Genomic DNA, 23455 nt, shown 5'->3' with positions numbered 1-23455 from the left:
TGGTCGCTTTAAGAATGGGATTACCTCATTTGATGAGTTGAGTGATAAGGGGGATAGGCTGAGTGGTCTGAAGGGGACAAAAGAGAGAGAGGGTTAGTAAGTTATAAGCTAAATGTCAGTTAGGTGTGCGTAGGTTGTCCTGTTTCAGTTTTGTTTTAATGGTGGGATTTGTTCAGTATTCTCCGTTTCCAAAAATTGTTTTTAAAAAAAAAATACGTCTTCAGAATTTACTATGTTTACACTGTAAAAAAACAGAAAAGAGCTGATGGTTTTCCACTGTTTAGAAATAATTTTGCCTTTGCTTCTTTTTTCCTGCTTTCATTCCTATTGTGAATTCTTCCATCTTTCTAACCAGTCTTATCTCCATTCTTTGTACCGATTTCTTGATTTAGCATTTTCAAGTAAGTTCATTCAACCCCATGATTGTGTTATTTTCCAGCATATAAACTTCTCTTTTCAAAGGTCCATCCTCTCTCCTTTGAAGGATGTGCATAAATGAAGCTATGTTTTCACCTCCTTAAGATTTATGTACAGCAGATAAAACTTAATGAAGAGTTTCTACTTGTGAGAAGATAGCTTGTGGGAGTGCTAAGTGCGGTGTTGTACGCCAGTGAGGTACTGACCCGTTCTTTGTCACACGATACCAATAAGGAACTAGACCAATAAATGAATATTATTGTCTGATCTGGGTCTGTACCTGCTCCACTTGGCCATAGGAGAGAAAACTGCTAAGGAATTAATATGCAGAATAGCTGCAGTTCCTATGGTGACTGCAAGCTGTGCTGCTATGTGAAGCAACACCTGGGGTAGCAATGAAGCTGCATGACCTGTAGCATGCCTTAGACAAATTGCATGTGTAGTTAACACTATTAATTAAGTATATTGAATTGTGGGGTTATTTTAAGATTGCTAAGCACTGATTTTTACCACTTCCCGTTCTTTGTTTATTGGAGAGCAGTGCCTGGTTAGCGCCTGCCAGGTGTGTAGAGTTGGCCAAGGCATTTTAACTTTGTGTTATTTGTGGGAGGCACTACTCTGGTATATTTTCTGTCTTGTGGGAAAGAAGGAGCACAACTCAATGTTTTTCTTTTAAATACGGTCAAATGGTTTGCAGAGAGGCCTTTGTCGAGTGTCGAACCTCGTTTCACCGCCATACGTTCTATGCGCCATTAAAGAAATAGGTATGCATGTTGAACCTGCTTCTTCTGGAGTTTTATTAGGAATATGCATTCTAAGTCAATTTGCAGGCTCACAAGTCCAGGCACCTGTTATTGAGGAGAAATGCGCAGATATTACCAGTGCTTAGTTTGTAAAATAATAAGTGCCGGGCCCAAAGTTCTGCTCGGAAATCGTCCGCCAGCGCTATTGAATGTCAGGCTTGTAAAAACCGAGGCTGTCTTGTCCTGATTCCCCCTCCTGCCTCTGCTGTCCACCACCAGACTCTCTGTGACCCTTGATTTCTCCCTTCTAAATTAATTTTCTTCCCTTCATGTCACGGTTGGGGTTATTGTCACTATCATTTGCTTTCCCTCCTATTTGATGGTTTTCCTTCCTCTTCTTATGTCTATCTTCCGGGTCACCATTGGACTCCCTCCCACAGAGGATTTGGAAGAAATGTAAGCTGTAACTCTTCCCCTGGCTACATCAAATTTTGCTGCCAAGCATTGATCAGCGTAGAGGTCCCAGAATGCTGGAAACAGGTAATAGTGACCCCACTACTCAAGAAACCAACACTTGATCCTCTTTGTCCGTCTAGCTGTAGACCTATTTCGCTATTACTTTACCCATTAACAATTCTTCAGCGAGGAGTGAGTAAATACTTGTCCCACTATTAAGAGGACAATCATCTACTGGATGAGCTGCAATTCGGATTCCGTCCTGAGCACGGAACCGGAACAGCCCTCGTGACTGTTTGATGATTTGAGAATGCAAGCTGATAATGGACAATCGGTCGTAATAGTGCTGCTAGATATGCCAGCAGCATTCAATACGGTGAACCATAGCATTCTGCTAAAAAGACTCAAAAACATTGGCGTTAAAGGTCAAGCCTTAAAATGGTTTCAGTCCTATCTATCAGATAGGAAACAGGCAGTGAATATTCAACCTTTTACATCTCCGAAGACTTCTGTTCAACATGGGGTCCCGCAGGGCTCAGCAATTAGCCAAATCTTTTAAATATATACGTGCGTCCACTTATTCCTATCATCAAGTCCTTTAGAGTGAAACTAGTCAACTATGGTGACGATGCACAGCTTGTGTTTTCGCTGGAAGGAAATCAAACAATCCCCATGGAAAAATTCCATAAGTGCATGGAAAGTACCACAAACTGGCTTAGAAATAACTTCCTCCAATTCAATGGAGATAAAACAGAAGCTGTTTACTGCACCACAAGTAAAATAGCTAGTCTCCTTCCTGTTGACTTCCGGCTTACCCCCATAGATACTCCATGAATCCCAGCCAAAACAGTACGTAATCTGGGGGTATTGATGGATAATAATCTTTAACTGGACTCGTAAGTAAACAGAACAGTTGGCATCTGTCTTTCTCTGATTAGCATTTCCATGCATCGAACGGCCGCTAGCCGTCCGCTGTCATGTTGGCCGTGTGCGGAGGATGGCCGGTGGCTGTCCAATCTGCGCACGCGTCATGTTTTTCCACACCGTGGCGGAATGTCCGCCGCGGCGTAGCGGTGAGAACTTCACAAAAAAATATCCCACTACTGCCAGTCTCTGCCAGAATACAAGTAGTAAGGAGCGGTCTTTTCAGCAAGTTGTACTATTGTAACTCCTTTTCTCTTGGAGCTCCAAATTCCTTGATACTGAAGTTGCAAAGAATCCAAACAATAGCAGCAAAACTAGCTTTAAACCGGCAGCACAGGTCCTCTGCATCTCTGGCCCTAAGAGATCTTTCTTGTTTGCCGATTAGGCAGAGGATACATTTTAAATCTCTCTACATTGTTTTTAAAGCAGTACATGGTCTGGGTCCTAGACCACTGTGAGGAAATCAAAACTCCTTCTCAGAGGTCTCGCTGATCAAAAGCTGAACAAAAAGTTGGCACAGAAGCTGCAATATCAAAAGAAACATTTTATTAAACTCACATGAGTTGAGGCTGCGTCACACAGAAGCTGTGGCAACTGAATGAGGCAGTCTGCAGAATGCAGAAACCTGGGGCTTTTTATATGTTTTAGAATTACATAGTAAGCATAAATGCAAGGGGCAGTCCTGGCTCATGCGAGCACACAAAAATGCCTAATATGGACATACAAGTTCTCTTTGTTCATCTAAGTAGGAGGAGCTAACAGTTTTCAGAACGTAGTAAACACATTCCTATCTGAAACTAATCAGTAACAGCTGCAGACCCTACCGGGCATTTCTGAGCATGCGTTAAAGTGGAGGAGGCTAAAAATATCCTGTTACTGGGCAGACCTCAGGCGCAGCTAACAGGAAGGTAGGAAAAAGCACATGGTGAGCACATGGCAGCACATGGCAGACAAAATGGCTGCCAGAAAGACAAAATGGCTTCTGCTAACGCTAACCCATTGCTGCTAATTTACGACAGACAGCCGTTTTAGCGTTAGCTGAAGACATTCCCATGATCCAGTAGGAACATAGAAAACATGTGCTCAATAATTTTCATAATTTTATCAATTTCCTAATTCATTGCTAGGTGAGCATTTTCCTTTCTAAACATTTCATTAAGGGTATGAGCAGGAATACAAAAGAGAACGGAACATTTGGTCAGAAACATACATACTGACAGTAGGACAAAGTAATGACCACTATTACAGACAAAATTAGCATTTTTCACAACCCTAAGCAAAAGCGAATCCTAAAATCTTTCAGTAAACACTATATACTCAGGTGAAGCAGTGGCAATCCTTCAATGCTCTCAGGTTGAATAGGGATACTCTTCCACAGAGAATGAACTTTATTCTACCTTTACTAAACAGAATACTACTCTAAAACAATGCCAGCTAAACAATAAGAATCAGTCTCCTGAGGATCAAGCTATATAGGGAAAACCACCAGAATATTATTCTGGGGATCAAGCTATGTAGGGAAAACCACCAGAATATTATTATTAATATATATGCACGTGGTCTCCCGGGTGGGAGATGCCCGGCAATTATAGATGAGTTGGACTCCTACCTGGAATTGATTGGGAGGGATAACCTAATACTCTTAGCAGGGGATTTAAACTGCACCTTTGAACCGTTGAGGAGTGAGGGCGTGGACTTGTGCTCTGAGGAAGATGCATTGTGGGACATCCCGAACTTGACATTAAATCATATCAACAGGGTTTCTGAGGCTGCATTGCACTGGTTAGGGCTGTGCTTAGAGTGGGGTTTGAGAGCGGCCAATGGTCGTACGGCTTCTGATAAAGCTGGCCCCTCAACTTTTGATAACGGGTTTAGTAAAGTAGAATTGATTATATTCTGGTAAAAATGGAGTGTTGGTCCCTCTTGGAAGACCTGGTAGTGGTGGATTGTGTCGAGAGCGACCACAACCCGTTGTCCCTAAGCCTGAAGCTCTGTGGTGGTTTAGATAGATCTCCGGTAGCTACTTGTGTTACTGCAGAGGCCATGTTAACTAACGATAGAAGGAGGGTTAGATGGTGTAGGGTTCTGGCTGATCCCGCCATGTTAGATGCCATATCTCAGGAAGTCTCATTGACCTTGGATGCCATACTTAATCTGCCTTCCAATACGGAAACAGTTCCCCAAATTAGTGTTGTACATGAACAGTGTTTTAATAAACTGAAGGTTTTTCTTACCCTTCCCCCGAAGCTTGGGAAGATGAAAAAAATCTAGCTCTAGGAAGAAATGGTACAACAAGAAATACAGGGAGGCGTATAGTGGACTTAAAAAGGCTATTAAATCAAGGGTAACCAGTGATATTTAACTGGCGTGACAAAGGTATAAAAGGGCACAGTGGGACGTGAGGAGAGAGTGGGACGAGTGTTACTGGTTTGACTTATATGAGGCTAGTCTTTCCTCTAACCAGACTAATTTCTGCGAAGTTGTTACATGGGGTAGAAACCCAGACTCACAGTCCCCAAATAACTATGTTTCGGCGGAAGCATGGGTGGACTTCTTTTCGTCCCAATTTAAAGACCCTGGAAAAGAACCTACTGATCCCTTGGTGTCCTGGGTTCCATCGCATTCTTCTCTCTGTCATCCTCTGGTGTTTACGAATAATGACACTGAGTCTGCGCTCCGGTCGGTTCAAGCAGGGAAAGCCCCCGGGATGGACTGCATCCCGGCAGATTTATTTAAATCTGATCTCCAACTCTGGGTTCCTTATATCACACAGGTAGCCAACGCTATTGCCAAAGGGGCAAGGATCCCAGAGTCCTGGAAAGGAGCGTAAATTCTTCCTGTTGTAAAAAGGGTGATCGATCGGCTCCCAGTAATTATCGCCCCATAAGTCTTGTAGACGCCCTACAGAAAATTGTCGCAAGGATGGTTCTTGCCAGGGTTCAAGGGTGGATGGAGATGGAAAGTATTCTCTCACCTTTACAGGCTGGATTTAGATCAGGCACCAGCACCATTGACCAAGTTTTCCGATTCGTTCTGATATACTGGAAGGTGGTGCTGTTGGGTGGTGGGACCATCTATGCCGCCTTTGTGGACCTTAAGTCCGCCTTTGATCTTGTGCCCAGGGACAAACTGTGGGCTGTCCTAGAAAAGCTAGGACTGCCGTCTGAACTCCTTGACATCCTGGTAAGACTGCATGTTGACAATTTTGCTACGGTGAGGTGGGGGAGACAGGGGCAGGTAACGGAGAGTTTTCCGGTCACGAGGGGTGTCCGACAAGGGTGCGTCTTGGCACCCACCCTTTTTTTAATATTTATTAATCAGGTGGTGAAATTCTTTGAAGACACCCCAACTGATGCACCCAAATTGGGTGGGACTAAATTTCCTTTACTCATCTTTGCAGATGATACTTTAATCCTCTCTAAAACACGCAGTGGTCTCCAAAAGGCGATTAATAGATTTGAGGATTTTTGTAAATTAAATGATCTGCAAATTAATGTGTCAAAGACCAAATTTATGGTTTTAACAAAAAATCGCCCTATTAAAAGTTATGTTAGCATGACTGGAATCGCTCTTGAACAAGTGGATGTTATGACCTATCTAGGAGTGACTCTAGATTACCGTCTAAGATGGAACCCACAGGTTGATGCCCTCCAGTTAAGATCTGCACGACTAATGGATTGCCTAATCCAGGAGCAAAGAATGACCCTGACCAAAAGGGTCCTGCCAGCACTAAAGATCTATGAAGCAAAAATTAACTCGCCAATTCTGTATGGGGCTGATTTATGGGGCCATACGGACCCAACACCCCTAGTAAGAGCCCAAAATAAATTTCTGAGTAAACTGGTAGGCCTACCCCAATCTACACCAATTAAACCCCTTCTGCTGCATATGGGCTGTAAACTGATAAATGAAATGGTACGGTATCGCATTGTAGCACTTTGGAGACGGATCTGGACGTCTCCGGTTCTAAGTCTTTTTGCCAACGAACTAGCAGAAGTGAGATTAATCGTGTGCTCCGGTAATATCCCATGGTTCCGGGAAGTGAAATCAATTTTGGAAAGTATGCGTCTTAACCACTTGTGGGTTAACCCGGGGTCTTCTGTGTTTCCTTCAAAAAAAGAATTTAAAATACTTTTCTGGGCTTCTGTCAGAAACCATCTTGTTGCACTATCTGATACTACCACCCTAACGGGTCGCTTTCTGGTGCACAAATTGGATCCCTCACTGGAGAACTATTTATTTATTTATTTATGTGCTTCTATAGCGCCTGAATAAATCCCCGGAGGGGTATCTCCGCGCTCATGTTGGAAGGGGAGATTGGACCTGTGTCTGATCATTACAGAGGTGGGAAATCATAAACTAGATTTAATTGGTGCTGAAAAGATGGGTCTTGAGAGTTTTACGAAAGGATAAGTGATTGGTGATAAGTTTAAGTTCAAGGGGAAGGGAGTTCCAGAGAGCAGGGCCTGTATGTGCCAGAGCACGACCTCCTTGACGGGATTTTTTAATTTTGGGGACCTGAAGTAAATGAAGATTACTCGATCGAAGTGATCGGCCTGGCACATAGGGTTGAAAGGCTCTGGTCAAATATTTAGGGCCCTTTCCAGTCAGGCATCTATGAATAGTACAGAGGATTTTAAACTTTGTGCGTTGCCGCACTGGCAACCAATGGAGCTTGGCTAGTAGCGGGCGGGAGGGAGTTCTAGATGGAACATTGAGAACTAACCTTGCCGCCGTATTCTGGACCACTTGTAATTTGTTTAGTTGGCCTTCATTAGTTGACAATAGAAGGCCATTACAGTAGTCCAGTCTACTAATCACTAGTGCCTGGACTAGGGTTTTCCTGTGACAATCAGGTATATAAGGGAACACCCTTTTTAATAGTCCAATGGCCCTAAAGCACGTGCCCGCAACTTGGTTGACATGATGTTTGAAAGTCAGGGCCTGATCGAATAACACCCCCAAGTTTTTGACCGTCTGCTTTGGGACAGGGACTGGTCCTAGTTCTGTGGGCCACCACTCTCCAGGCCATAATGTTGCCGCCTCCCCAAACAATAAAACTTCCGTTTTGCCCACGTTGCATTGAAGGCAGTTCTCCCCATCCAATTTGCGACGGCTCTCATACCTTCAGCAAAAGATTTTTGCAGGGCAGGGGTGAAAGTTTTAAAGGGGAACATCAGCTGGGTGTCGTCAGCGTAGGATATCGGGGTAAACCCATAAGGCCTCACTAAGTCGGCCAAGGGGGCCACATACACATTAAATAATGTGGGGCAGAGGCATGAGCCCTGTGGCACACCCCTGGTGAGCTCCCTAGAGGTGGATTTATGGGAGCCCAACCTGACTTCTTGAGAGCAGCAGGAAAGAAAGCTTCCCACCCAGGACAGGGCTGTACCTCCGACCCCTACATCCCTCAGACGACCGAGAAGCACTTTGTGGGACACCGTATCGAAAGCAGCAGAGAGATCCAGCAGCACCAGAATCATAGATCCCCCACTATCCAGTGTCAACCTGATGTTATTGGTCACTTCAAGTAGGGCTGATTCGGTGCTGTGGTTTGGCCTGAACACAGATTGTGAGGGGTCCAGGCCTTCTGCTGCTTCCAGGTGATTCGATAGGTGGGTGTTTACGTGCTTCTCTGTCATTTTACCGATGTAGGGTAGGAGGGAGATGGGCCGAAGGTTGGAAAGGTCTGTCCAGGGGGAGGTCGCCTTCTTCCTTATGGGGTTTACCACCGCTATTTTCCATTCCCTCGGGACTTGTCCTTTCGCCAGTGAGGTATTCATAACTGACTGAATGGAGGGTCCTAGGATGGAGATCAGAGGGGCCACCATTTTAGCAGGAAGGTGATCATTTGGGGAGCCGGTTTTCATGTGGGTAATGAGGAGTGGAAGGTCTAAATCACTGACAGGTGGAATGGTAAGAAAGGCGCTTTTTATGGGTGCCGAAGATACACATGAAGGGGGGGACCTAGTTCCTGTGCCTTGAGAAGCGATGATTTTATTATAAATCAGATTTATTTTATCTTCAAAGAAGATGGAGATCTCATCACACAGAGTCTGTGAGGCATCGTCAGGGCTCTCAGTAGCAGACGGTTTTACAAAGCTGAGCAGAATTTTGAATAATTCCCTCGGACTATTACCCGCCTCCTCTAATTGTAAGGATAGGTTGTTTTTCCTAGCAATTTTATATTCTTGTAATAGTTTGACTGAGCACGTAGAAATATTTCCTTTTCCTGCTCTTTTTTTGATTTCCTCCACGCTTTTTCAAGCCTCCTGCATTTCTGTTTTTCTTTCCTAAGGTCAGGGGTATACCACTTTTCTTGTTTAGTAGGGGGATACTGCTTATGAAGTTTAAGCGGGGCAAGAGTATCTATGGCTTGTTTAACAGGAGCCTGGATAAAAAATTATATCATCAGTTTAGAGTGGGTTCTCTACCAGTAAGATCTTTTTACAAGAAATGGGATGATTTTACAACAGAGTACTGTCCCTGGTGTGATGCCCAAAAGGAGAGTGTGGGTCATTTTTTCCTTGCTTGTCCGGCCTATACTGCCGCTAGAAACAAATGGATTAGGCCCATTTGTCGCCAGTAGAATATTGGAGGGAGTGTAGAGGCGTTGTGGGTTCTTAGAACAAATACATCAGAGCTTGTGGTAATAGGAGTAGCAAAGTACTTAGGGTGGGCCTGGGTTATCAGAGCTAGACACCTTCAGAGTACGTTCGGAGCCTCTCTGGCAGGCTTCTATCGTCCATCAAATCTGCTCCCATTGTTGCATGGGCCTCTTGATTCAGGCCTCCCATGGAAATATTTCTCAGTATCCGTTGGAGTGCCCTCCTGGCAAACACTCACAGCTCAGTCGAAAGTCTCAATGCAGTGCACCAGTGTCTCTCCTCTGCAGCAGACACTACAGATAGTGTGCTCTTCATTGATCATGGGCACAGATCATCTTGTGCAAACCTGGGTATACATTCTCAAGCTCCAACACTCATTATTCAGTGTCAGAGGACGCTCAGGCTGCTCTTTCGTGGGCACCATGATGTAGTGCCTCTTGCCAATCTTGGATTCTCCGGGGCATTGCCCTTCCGTTGGAGCAAAAGAAAAAAAGGGGAAGTGTGTGGCCAAAACTCAGGCCAAGGGGCTCAAGGGACTGCACACTGTCAAAGGTTACCAGCACATGACAGGTAGCTTTTGCTCTTTTGCACTGAAACTCTGGTTCTGTGGCAAAACCAGATCCTCCTTTTTCTCTGATGTTCAACGCTGTCTAATGAAGCAAACACAATACTTTGAAGATACCATTGATGGCGTGCGGGCGCCTTGCTACTTTCTGGGTGCTGGGACTATAGAGCCAATGCCTCCTTTTTTCATCTGTAGCTGTCAATGATAGGAGTTAGGATTCGTCTTGATCACTTGTTCTGCAGGGTATCATTCTCCCTTTGACTCTGGAAGATCCTGCAGAACCTAGTGATGTAATAAATGTGACACAGTTGTTAGTTTCCTTCAATTTAGTACAAAAAACAGTTCAATATTTAACAAGGGGACTGCAAACAGGTGGCTTGCAATCTTCAAAAGAGTGGCCATATGCCACGAGACTATGCTGGTCTAAAATACACTGTCATTCTCATAGAATACAAAGACAAAGGCAAAACAATGACTCTAGCCTCTTCAATTGGGTTTCCATATGAGAGCATATCCTCTACCATCTAAGAGTAGATAACTACATAAGAATTCTATATGAATGGATGTCCTCACACATAGTGGCATCGTCTAATGGGGTAAACATTTTTCTCAATGAATAAGTCTAAGTGTTCCTAAATTCCTCATCTAGAACACCTCAAAAGCGAAATCACACAATACAGATTATCAGGGACATAAAGATACCCCCCCTCCAACAACTGTGCACCAGATGCACTCCTGCAACACAAAGGCCAATGATCAAAATGTGGAAACAAAAAGACAAGAACCTTAGAGGAAGTGCTTCCACTATTAAAACACATCTGGTCTATCAAAGATTAAAGCAGCAGAAAAAAGAACTGAGAACCAAATTAGCCTAGGCATTGAATTTGTCATATTCAAAAAATAAACATAAGGTATCTCCTATTGAGATGGAAAACTTGTCTTACTATACTATTAAGTCAGTTAACCAATCTATCACTACCCTGACAGTCAGACTGGAAAACATCGAAGTAGGCCTAAAGAAAACTCTTGAAAACCAGTCTGGTCACAAAAGGGAATTATACATAATATGGTGGTCCATGTTACATCACTGCAGTCTGGAAGTGTGAACCTGAACAATATAAAAAAATGAGTTGACTGGTGAAAGGAATACGGAAAAAGGGAAATAGGAGTAGGACACAGCTAAAATCCCCAATATCTAGGCACAATGCAACATCAGTCAGGGGAGAAGCGACAAAAGGAAAATCTATAGGAAGAACAAAAAAATTACTCAGGTGATAGTCAAGTTTGTGACATAATACCAAGAGTATGGGTAATACACAAAAGTCACAGTAGTGCCGAAATTTGAACTCTACCGCTGGCCCCTACACCATATACGGTAATATCAGTTAATGGTCCAGTTCCTTCTTCAAGGGAAAAAAATGAAAAGTTTAGGTCACCTTTAGCAAGAGCCACAAATCTATAATGTCGTCCTTAGGTTCAATCAAGGGTACATAAATCTAGGCCTGCCTATTCCTTGAGGGAGAGGGCAGTAACGTGACTACAGGTGACACAATTTGATCCTGTATATATATTTATTTTTTTCTTCAATACTTATAACCAAATTTGACATACACTGGTGAAGTGCTGTCTGTCTTGTTCACAATATGAAGAATAAAAATCATATCTGTGAAATTTAGTATCAGCGAAAATTTACCCAACTGTTGAGCAGCGATTATGCATAGTCATGAAAAATCCCTTCACAACACAGAGGAACTTGTAATAGTATCAAAAGCAACAACATAAAACAGAAACGTGCAATAACATAAAAACACACACACATGCCAAGCCATCAGATATACTCGCTGTATATCAAGCACAAAAAGCATAGACAAAGTACAATAGCATATGTAAATAAGCGGTGACGCACAACACCATTGCATGCACTTTATACACTGTGAACTTGGAGCCCAAAACCCAATATTCTGGCCTGCTTAATTTGTCAGGCTTAAAATCAGACTTACACCAAAAATACTTTCCTTTACGTTCATCACCTGCCGTTTGACAGCAGATCACCAGTCAATGGAGATCAGCTGTCAAATACAACACTGTGTCCCTTCTGACACACAGGACCAGCAGGAACAATTCATAAAAGGATAAAATGCAAAATCATGAAAAAATACACGAACATTTCTTTTCAAAGAAGTCATAATAAAAAACATCTCTTATCAACATACTGCTGACACAGCACATAACACACAAAATCTCAACTGTTAACCAACCATCTTTTTTATACATGCTAAACCACCTTAATTTTGACTGTCCAAAAATGAAACTCTTTCACAGAGACTCTAGTGGAGAAGTGTGGCTCACTGGTTAGAAGCGGCAGACCCTGAAGCAGAAGTCGGCCCGGGACCAGGGTTCAATTCCCGACGCGGCAGGGTCTTGGGTCAATGTCCGCGGACTCGATAATTCTCGCCTAGGTGCCTACGCTAACCATGGGTCCCACTCTGCAACTCTGGGCAATAGCTTGCTTAATCTCCACAACGGCCCCAGCAGCGCCGGGGATGCCTGGCTTCACCTTGGGGGTGCCCTCTCACAGGGAAAGCCAGGACGGGTTCCCCAGCGGTATACAGCGCCAGGACACCACGTAACGAGGTAACAGTGCGCTTTACAAGTATACATACATACATTACTCTGCGTGTCCTGTGAGCCAACCCCCTTTAAGGCCCTGCTATTTTTCTCTCTTCAAGGCTGGTCAGGAATGCACTTCTCTGAGACAAAGCCCTAATGTAATAAGCTGCAGATGTCGACGTGAAAGCCTCGCACAATCCTCTAATGCGCAAGCGTTAATTTCTGTTAGTCAGAGAAGCTTTACCAAGCAGTCATTTCTCCATCTGTTTTCACTTACTTCTAAACCCCCATCTCACTGACCTTAAGGTCAAAATCTGCCTGGCGCACTCCGCGCTCCTCAGCCCCCCTTCCTATTCCCTCACTCGAGGTGACAAAGACAAAAAGCCTTCCCAACTCTTTCTAACCTACAATAATCAACCCTATTGAAAAACACATGTTATATAAAGGACTTCTTTTAGGGGCTAAAATTCATTTATTCTTAGATTATTAAAACATTTACTGTGAATAATTCACAGAACATAATAACATAGCATACCAGCTTTAGAACAAATGCTTGCTACCACCCTATGCAATGGTACTCATTTCATCAACCTTAAATGGATAAACGTCTAAATAGGCCCTGCTAAAGTTAGAACCTTCAACCCTGATATTAAACACAAACCTCTGCACCGGACACATTGGCTCACTGAGCTATGAAAAGCAACCTCGAATAATAACAACCCACAAGTTTTGTATTATACACAAATATATGCATTTACTGAAGCCTGAGACACTTTAAAGCTATTGTAAATGGCAAGAATGCTGTTTAAAAGTTCATTTAACTCAATTTCGACTTTGATCTCTGGAGCAATAACATTCCTTCAATTGCATTACTTATTAATCATCCTCAGAATGTTCTTTACAGATTGTTAACATTGGACATTAGACATATCTCATGTAATTCCTTAGAAAAATGAGTTTTTACGCCTGCGCCAAGTGATTATGCAGTGACACACAACTTAAATCAAATTTTAATGCTAGGAGGTCACAGTATGAGTATTAAGCTTTATAAATATTAAAAAACGAATTTGGAAGCACTTATTTTTATAATAATTATTTTTCATAATTATTAATTATTTTTACTAAACCCAATCATTTGTGATAAATCCACATATAAAAACAAGCTGCATCCTTTGCCTATCATTTTTAGACGCACTCATTTATGAGCCTAAGCAAAAAAGCCTAACTGAAAACAAGACAGATTTTCGCACCACTTTTTTAAAAGGATTTTCTTATTTAGCAGGAGAACCAAGAATGCTTACAAAAAAAATGCTTAAAGAGAGGTAAACCGCAATTGAAATGTCTTCCTGTGATACAAAATAATGAACCTTATTTTTGTAACCCTGTAAAACACTATTCTGAAAGGCAAAATTCCAACCGTGATTAACTAACGGCTAAGTCCTGGCTAAATAAACATTCCGATATTATTCGTGGCCTTCAAAAAACATCTGTTTTTCTTAACGGCAGTCAGAGCCCTGCACAGTGTTGAAATCTGATCACGCTGGCAATCTTACTTAAAACAAACATTTCGAATTTTAAAATGCGTGTGCACTAAGATGCATTTAAATCTAGCAAAAATTCACTTTAGCTGAAGTATTTGCCTGTTTACATGTAATGCAATGCATGTAAGTAAAAAAATGCTATAAATTCGTTTTTCTACAAAACACACAATTTATTTTTGAGGCATTTCATATTCCTAGTGAATGCAAATTTTAACTTTATCTATTTTAAGCATTTAACAGTTTGCACATATGCGTTTTTGCTTAGTCTATAAATTAAATAGCAACATATAGCGATTTTAGCATGTGACATGGTAAATTGCTGGATTTTTATTTAATTTCTACTTAATATTAATTAATGTAACATTTTACTTAACAGACTGAAAACATCAAGAAACCCACAACCACACATTGAGCTAATTTCAGACAGAAACAGAAAGGGTTCAAACACTCAGGACACACAATACAGCGCTTTAGCCATTTGTTCATAAATTGCGCCTGCGCCATCGCTATTCACTTACAGAAGTTACACTAGTGGGAAAAACCACATAGACATTTAAACACACATTTAACCCACAGATCAACACATTAGACTGAAACAAAGGACAGCCCACAGACTGTACTTAAACCAGACCATTTGTAAATACTAGTTGTAAGTCATATTTACAAGAAACGCTTCTCAATAGTGTTCCAAAAGACTGCAAAAACAGTCCAACAGACTGCTGTGTATCCAAGAAGCCAAAATACACTCAATTCACCAGTTTTGACTGGCAGAGCACCAAAAATCGCTCTGCATTTTTCCATTCATAAAATTGCACAGAACAAAGGATCCTTATATGTATTATGTCCATATTTTAATTCCCTGGGGATACAAAATCACCAAGGAAGAAATGTTTTTTAAACCCAAACCTATTCAGGTATTCCCTCTAGGGGAGCTAGCTAATTTTAATTCACATCTCACTATGGTACCTTCCAAAAAGCAACTCATTCTTTGATGTGAGCTTGAAAACAGGCATGCCAAAAAATATTGCAGAATATACAATATTATACCCAAAGTAGTGCTTAAAGTACCCTTCGTACGTGCACCGTTCAAATTTCATACAAAGTAGAGAAAAATCTCTTCATTATCTGCCTACATGTGTTGCAACGCATATATCCCAAATCCAAAACCAAACATGACTAGTCCCACAAAACCAAATAGTCTGAGCAAGCGTATCCTAAAACTGCCTTGCCAATCAGGCTTCCAAAACCTCGCAGCAAGTACCGTAGAACCGATCCAGAGTGTCCAGATTCTAACTGCCAAGTTCTGAATGACCTAACGGTCTCTCTTTTTTTTTAATACTCACGCCACAAATGTTCTCAGTCAGGGGTGACATCATGTGGAGGATCAAAATCAGGAAAATCAGAAACACACTGGGATGCAGACAAAGAACCCCCAGAATCTCCTGTGCACAGAGTACCTTCTTAGTAGAAACTTGTCTTGTCCTCCTCCGTAGATTTCTGTCTCCTGACAAGATCACTCCTTCAGATAGCCACCTCTCTGATGAGCCCCACATTGGGTGCCATTTGAGGAAATCAAAACTCCTTCTCAGGGGTCTCGCTGATCAAAAGCTGAACAAAAAGTTGGCACAGAAGCTGCAATATCAAAAAAAACATTTTATTAAACTCACATGAGTTGAGGCTGAGTCACACAGAAGCCGTGGCAACTGAGTGAGGCAGTCTGCAGAATGCAGAAACCTGGGGCTTTTTATATGTTTTAGAATTACATAGTAAGCATAAATGCAAGGGGCAGTCCTGGCTCATGCGAGCACACAAAAATGCCTAATATGGACATACAAGTTCTCTTTGTTCAACCAAGTGGGAGGAGCTAACAGTTTTCAAGACGTAGTAAACACATTCCTATCTGAAACTAATCAGTAACAGCTGCAGACCCTACCGGGCATTTCTGAGCATGCGTTAAAGTGGAGGAGGCTAAAAATATCCTGTTACTGGGCAGACTTCAGGCGCAGGTTACAGGAAGGTAGGACAAAGCACATGGTAAGCACATGGCAGACAAAATGGCTGCCAGAAAGACAAAATGGCTTCTGCTAACGCTAACCCATTGCTGCTAATTTACGACAACTGCAGAGAAAATTCACGTGGTATAGCCCCCAAGAAACCTCAGTTCGTCAACAGCAAATCTGGTCAACACCACAAAATGTAAAAGAGCTAGGACAGGAGGGAGAGTCTTTAGCTCCGTGGCCTCACGACTGTGGAATGAACTTCAAACTGACATCTGGCGAAGTGAGAATTTAATGCAATTCAGGAAGAAGCTGAAGACTTTGCTGTTCCCGAGGGAGGAGTAATATTTAAAATTAGTGTCACTGATCCATCCTGTGGTTTCACTCTGGTTCCCTCCCTCTCCTTAAACTTTTACTCCGTATGCCTCATTTTTGGGTGGTCGATCAACTACGCCATATAACAACAAGGTACTCTCTCAGCGCCAGGATACCAGGTGGGTAATAGTGCGCTATATAAATATAGTTTACATTACATTACATTACAAATGTGCTATTGAGGGAGTGGCTCAGTGATGAGTTTTCACAAACTAGTAAATGGTATTTCGACTCAGTACTGCAAAAAAGTAAAATGTGTTTACATGCGTTTTTGCTTAAATGTTTTTTCCATCAATATTTCATGTAATTTGTTTAATGAGCACTTTTAGTTGAGTTACTGCCAGTAGCGGCTCCTCCGCTATGGCGGAGGAGCGACGCTCCCCTGCCAGCACCCTCAAAAACGTGAATAATAAAATGTTTTTAAAATCCTTCTTATTGTAGTTTTATTTTTCTTGTGCCGAGTCTTGGGGCAGGGATAATTTGATGACAGGCACTGAGGGTGGAGTGGTAGTGCACTGACTTTACTGCGCATGTGGGTCAGGTCGACCAAACCCACATGCGCAGTGAAGCTCTCCAATCCCAGCTGCATTGCTGATTTGGAGAGAGCATGCACAGGCTCCCAGTCTGTGTGGGAGCGCAAATCATCGGCACTCAGGCCAATCCTGAACCTGCTCTCATGCATGAGAGCAGCTTCTGGATTGGCCGCAGTGCAGTCTGGGAGCCTGTGCCTGCCTGCAGTGGGGGAGGAAAGGAGACTCGATGCTGAAGTGCAGTAGCTGCAGAGACTTTTTTTTGTATTTTATGTATTTCTCTCCCTCGTCCCCCATCCACCCTGCCTCCTTTTCCTGACATGAGCCACGCCTGCTTACTGCGTGTGCATTTGATTAAAGCCAAAATACCCATTTTAGTATATATTGAAAAAGCTAAATATTATTTAAAATATGTCATTTTTAACTCTGAGGTAATGAAGCACCAGGAGGAAGACAACAAGAGTTTTTCTGTTAACCACAAATATTCTTCTCTTCACTTCCATACAGAAAAGAAAAAAGTGTTTACGTCCATGAAAGCAAACATGCCCAAAGCTGATACAAAGAAAAAACAGATCCGAATGTGGTTCAGCCCTCGAAGTGGGAAGGTGAAATGTGTCTTGGACAAGCCGCTAAAGCCAGAGCAGCCCCTTGATAGCGGCGGCGCCATATACCAGGCTGCTTGTTCTACATTTGCATTTTTACCCTCTCCACCAAACAAAGGTACTGCCAAAAAACTGAAGAAATCATCCACCAAGCCCACAAAACCTAAGAAAAGACGACTGGATGTCATAAACCAGCAGTGGGGTTTTGGGCAGAAACAACCAAGGGGAGGCTCTGGCAAGTGGAGCAATGAAGATGCGATTCAACCCCAGGAAGAAAGAACAGTCTCTTTTTGTAGTCAACCAATTGTCCTGTGCAGCCCAGAACGCTGCCCTGTTGAGGAGGCATCCTTGGAGCTAGGACTGGCTACAGAATCAGGCCCTTCCCAGAATGGAAGTGTGTGCCACGTACAGCTGTCTATACAGGTGAACCCTGTTGAGAAAACTGCTGAAAATGAGGACATTCCTCCTCTGGATTCACCCTCTCTAGAAAGTAAACCTAAGAGGGGGAGGAAGCTGTCTTATTCTTTTTCCACTCCATCACCTGCTTCTAAAAGACTGCAGCGTATAAAACAGAGTGTAGGCTTTGGCAATGTTGGCGGTTTTCCAGACCCTTCCCAGATGTGTTCTCCAGATCGTGTCTCACTGAGAAGCAATCACATCACTATCGCACAGATCTCATCCGCTGTTGCAGAGTCTCCAAAGCCAGTGAAATATCAGCTATCTGGAGATGAAAAGGGCGCCTGCTCGCCTCACAAGTCACCCATTGAGACACCCAGTACTCCATCTTCCTGCACCCGTAAGCATGCGGAGACCTCCTTCCTCAGCCCTTCCAGACAGAGTGCCAAGCGGAATTATAAGGGGGAGACTTTGTTGCATGTCACATCCATTAAGGTAGGAACGTTTTCTTTCTTTATTTACCCCCTGCTGTATGCCCCTTGATATGCTGGATTAAAACAGATTTTTCAAGCTATGTTGTGATGGATACACTAGGCAGAAAATGCTTTTTCTTGCAAAATGTGTTTTGCATAGAATGCCAGGTTGTAAGATCTAAGCAAAACTCCTGTTATTCCTGATGGGTGTTAAGTGGGTTCCGCAAGGAATTGCACAGTTTAGCCTCTTGCATTCTAAAGGATATTCCATCAAGTTTACCATACCTGAATGTTGAGCAACCAGAGCGGTTCTGTAAGCTTATTTGTAATTGGTATATCAGCCTTGCTCTTTAGGGAATGTATGTCAAGTAATGCAAATGTTTTGGTGTTTTTTGTTCTTCCTTGAATTGAATTGCTTTTGTATTGCAATGAGTGTTGGATATAGAGCATGACAAATTTGAAATGGGTCCAGTTCTCATGGAAGTGGCTGTTCAAAGGGTTTGTGGAGGGGGATGGGCTATTATTAAGAGTCTACCTCCTCTGTGCACAACACCGTCAAACTCTTCATACGAATCTGTAGAGTAGCAGTGGTATGAAGAGTGTTTTTTTAGAGAATAGGTAGTGTCTGTGTCTTAAGACTAAACAGATTGGTGACAGATTCTGTGTTGCGGTGCATAATAATCAGCGCAAGCAAACTCCGTTTATACCACAAGCCGCCAAAACCCACAAACGAAGCAAAATGCATGCATTGGTCCAGTTCAAAGAAGAAGCTTCGATGCTTTAAAAGCCTATATAAGGGGGCTTGTGATAATGAAAGATCTGGTCAATATCAGAAGTGCAAGCCAACAAAAGCCAACTTTGGAAAAGACTTTTCAGGAAAGTAAAGATAAACTTCTAAGGCATATATCGATGGTGAATAGGAGAGCCTTGGATAAGGCCAGATAGGCATTAAGTGATTGGTATTATACTACGTGTAGTGCATTGAATGCCTATATGGAAAAGGTTTATGAGGAGAGTAATTTCACTGGGAGATTTTTAGCTTGGCAGGCACAAGAACAAGCTGCAAGTAATACGATACACGCTCAGAAAAGCCCGGTAAAAGGCAGTGAAAATTGACCTCTAATTCTGCCCATCTAAATCAGGTGGGCGTAATTACAGATGTGACCCCTTTTTCGGCGCGTAAACAGTTGCGTAGCCAGCTTCCTGGTCCCGAAGAGCGGGCAGTGTTGGATCATTTGGCTCTTAAATGGGTTACTAATTCTTCGAGATATGATTTAGAGTCGGTTATAGATTTCTTCGTCAATGGGAAGCACCAAAGCAGAGGTATGTCTTCGACATCATGTGTACTTTTCTTCGTGAAGAATGGAAAGATGGTGAGTTGGGTCAGACTCCATCAGAGTTGTTTCATGTACAGTCCGAGTTTGCAAAAGGAACGATAGTGGGTCTCGATGTTGAGAAAGCAGTTGCGACGTTGCTTTCGTTTAGGAGTGAGTGTCCTTCTCGGTCGTTGTTTGAGCCTGATTCTTTTGTTAGGAGAAAAGCGCGACAGTATCCAATGAGAGAAGTTCCTCCGGTATGGAAAGAAGCAGTTCAGGCCGATGTTAATAATGGTATTGCAGCTGTAGACGCTCATTTTCAGTGTGTTTGGGTACATGTTCCGTGGAAGAGAGCTGAAGTTTTGGCCCTTAAGCAGACTCTACCTGATCCCCGAAAGAATCCTGCAGGGTATTACAAAGAGTTGTCACAGACAGCTGATGCGTGCATTATGAATTTGGCCGATATAGATATGTTGTTTGGGAATGTGGTTCCTCAACCTTTGTGGGGAACGATTCGTTATGTGGATCATGCGCAAGAGTTAGGTGATACATAGGCTAACATTACTGCTGCAGATGGTCTTCACCGAGGTGGAGCTAAACCTGAAGCTTTAGTTGCAGAACTCCCTGGTAGGATTATTAATTATATGAAGACTTTGATGCCTGGTATGCGAGTGAATTGGGATAAATTGTCTGCATGCAAGCAGAAGAAAGATGAGTGTGTCTGATTTCTTCACTAGGTTTGAAGAGACGTTTATAGATCATAGTGGTGAAGACATGAGTACCTAAGGTGGCCAAAGGTTGTTCGTAGATAAGTTTGTTCATAACTTGCTTCCCGAGTTGTGTAATAAGTTGAAGGATTCAGAGAGTTCATGGGCTGTTTCTTCGTCGGCCCAGATATTGGCTACTGCACAATATTACGAGAATAGGGATAAGGATGAGAAAGAGAAAGCAGAAAGAAATACTAAAGATTTAAAGACTAAGGTTCTTTTGCAACAGGCGTATCCGCCTCGTTATAATCAGCGTGAGTTTCAGCAACCTCAGCAGTTTCAGAGAGGATCTCAAAGGTCCGAGTCTTTTCAGCAGCGTGTTCCTCCAGACCCTAATCAGTGTGCGTATTGTAGAGAAGAGGGTCACTTCAAGAGTAGCTGTCCGGTTCTGTTACAGCGTACGAATGGTGCGTCTGGTGTGAGAGGTCGAGGTGTTCAGCAAGTTCCTAGAGGTAGAGGACGTGGTGTGTTCCCCCAGAATGCACGATCCTTTCCTCCACAGAATACGATGAATTGCTTTGATCTGCAGAATGTTGCGTCTGGTAGATCGACTCAGTACTATGCTGACGATTACTATGTTGAGAGTGAGAATGTTGATGGTAATGATTGCTAGGACAGCCATAGACAAAGAGAGGGAGTTGTGTCAGTTCCAGTAGATCAGAGTGGACCTTATGTTGAAGTGATTACATCAGGTGTGTCAGAGTCTTTTCTATTGGATACTGGTGCTGCGAAGAGTTCTATTATGCACTCTAAACTCTCTGGCGCACCTTTGTCTGGCTTGATGAATGTTTTGGTAGGTTTTTCTGGCGCCCCAGTTCGTAATCCAGTTTCTAGTCCTTTGTCTCTTTCTGTTGGACCTTGTGAATTGGAAGCACCCCTCATTTTAATGACAGGTTGTGGTGAGAATTTGTTGGGATTGGATTTGTTGAAGAGATTGTATGCCACATTGCATTGTTCTCCTTCAGGAGTACAGCTTACATTGGGTAAGAGCGTGATCTCTCTGATGTATTTGTCCAAAGATCGGCTTCCATTGGAATTGTGTTCTCTCCCTGATACTCTTTGGGCTACTGGTCCTAACGACGTGGGTCTTTAGGAGATTCCACCATATGTTGTGACGCTGAAAGCGAATGCTAGATTGCCTCGTATTCCCCAATACAGGATTTCTAGTGATGGTGAAAGAGCACTTTTAGCGATCATTTATGATTTGATTGAGAAAGGTGTGATTGAAGAGACGAGAAGTAATGTGTGTAATAGTCCGGTATTGCCTGTCCTGAAACGTACTGATTCTTCGCAACCGCCTGTGTATAGGTTTGTGATCGATCTTCGAGAAGTGAACAAGATTGTCGTGCCACAGTTTCCTGTTGTTCCAGACATTACTGCTTTGCTGACTATGATTCCTGCCTCAGCTACTTGGTTTTCGGTGATTGATCTGAAGAATGCTTTCTTCAGCATCCCGATTGCCGAGGAGAGTAGAGATATTTTTGGATTCTCTTTAGGAGGACGAAGTTTCCGGTTTAAGCGAGCTCCTCAAGGCTATTGTGAGAGTCCATCCATCTATAGTCAGGCTTTGAAAACACAGCTTGATACGATTGTCTTGCCTGATGGTGCTGCTCTTATTCAGTATGTAGACGATTTGTTAGTTGCTGCTGATGATGAGGATACTTGTAAAGAAGCTACTCTTTCGTTGTGGCGGCATTTGTCTGACCTTCATCATAAAGTGTCACTTTCGAAGTTGCAGTATTGTCGACAAGAAGTGACCTACTTAGGTCATCTCTTATCGAAGGAGGGAAGAAGGTTGACCCCAGAACGAATTCAAGCGATTGCAAAAATGAGTGTGCCAACTACACAGAGAGAAGTGCGTGCTTTCTTGGGTATTACTTCGTACTGTAGGCAATGGATTCCAAACTTTTCGTTGCTTGCGAAACCTTTGTTAGCACTTACTCTTAAGGATACTCCAAATCCTCTTCCTTGGTCTGACGAATGCCAGAAAAGTTTTTCTGAATTGCGTAATGCATTGTGTTCGGCTCCGGCGTTGGGTACTCCCGACTACAGTAAGCCTTTTACACTCTATGTTCACGAAAGAGAGGGATGTGCATTGTCAGTTTTGACTCAGCAGTTTGGTGATAAACAGCGTCCATGTGCGTATTTCTCGTCGACTTTGGATCCGGTAGCTAGAGCGTTGCCGAGTTGTTTGAGAGCTACAGCGGCAGCAGCTGTTTCTATTCGACATTATGCTGGTTTTGTAATGGATAACATGTTGATTGTGATGGTTCCACATGCAGTGGATACTTTATTAAACAGGACCAAGACACAGCACTTGACTAGTGCTCGATTGTCAGGTTACGAGTTGACGCTTTTGGCGAGTCATGTGCTTATAAAGCGATGCAACACGTTGAATCCAGCTACGTTGTTGCCGATTTCTGTAGAGACGGATGTTCAGGAACAGCATGATTGTTTTCTTAGGACAGAGGAAGAAACGAAGGGTAGAATTGATTTGAAAGACACTCCTCTTGCGAAGTCTGATGGTACCTTATGGGTAGATGGTTCATGCTTTAAGCTTCCGAATGGTGATACGACTGCAGCATATGCGGTTACGACTTTGCATACGATTGTTGAAGCTGCACGTGTCCCACAAAATTCAGCTCAAGCAGCAGAGTTGATTGCACCGACGAGAGCGTGGGTGTTATCGAAAGGAAAGAGAGTGACTGTGTATACCGATAGCCAGTATGCGTTTGGTGTGGCCCATAGTTTTGGCCGGTTATGGAAGGAACGTGGGTTCCTCACGTCGCATGGTACGAAAATTCAGCATGGTCAGTTGGTGAATGAACTTCTTGAGTCACTTACGTTACTGATGCAAGTTGCGATAGTGAAATGCAGTGCACATAAGAAGGTTACCGATGACGTTGGCCGTGGTAATGCGTTTGCGGATGAAGTTGCAAAAGAGACGGCGAAAGATGTGATGAGTCGAATGTGTGTTGCGGGTCAAGCGAGATGGGTTCCGGATAGAGGAATGTGTGAAGATACGATAGAGAGTGTGAAGTCAATTCAGGCTGAAGCTACTGAGAAAGAATTGAATGGATGGAGAGAGAGTACGGGAAAATTGGATTTGACTGGTTGTTGGATTGAGTTGTCAGA

General features: G+C 42.9%; 1 protein-coding gene across 1 annotated transcript in view; it reads left to right on the top strand.

Annotated features, from left to right (window-relative positions):
• Window positions 1–23455, top strand: part of LOC147730763 (BRCA1-associated RING domain protein 1-like) — a 543323-nt gene that overhangs the window by 240273 nt on the left and 279595 nt on the right. Inside the window, exon 4 of the mRNA XM_086955577.1 lies at window positions 17274–18259. Coding sequence (XP_086811703.1) covers window positions 17274–18259 — 986 coding nt within the window. The remainder of the gene's footprint in view (window positions 1–17273; window positions 18260–23455) is intronic.

The sequence above is a fragment of the Lissotriton vulgaris genome, chromosome 2_1 (genome assembly GCF_964263255.1).
Source record: "Lissotriton vulgaris chromosome 2_1, aLisVul1.2, whole genome shotgun sequence".
Lineage (NCBI taxonomy): Eukaryota > Metazoa > Chordata > Amphibia > Caudata > Salamandridae > Lissotriton > Lissotriton vulgaris.
The sequence above is the reverse complement of the archived record's forward strand: the minus strand, read 5'-3'. Positions and strand labels throughout refer to the sequence as shown.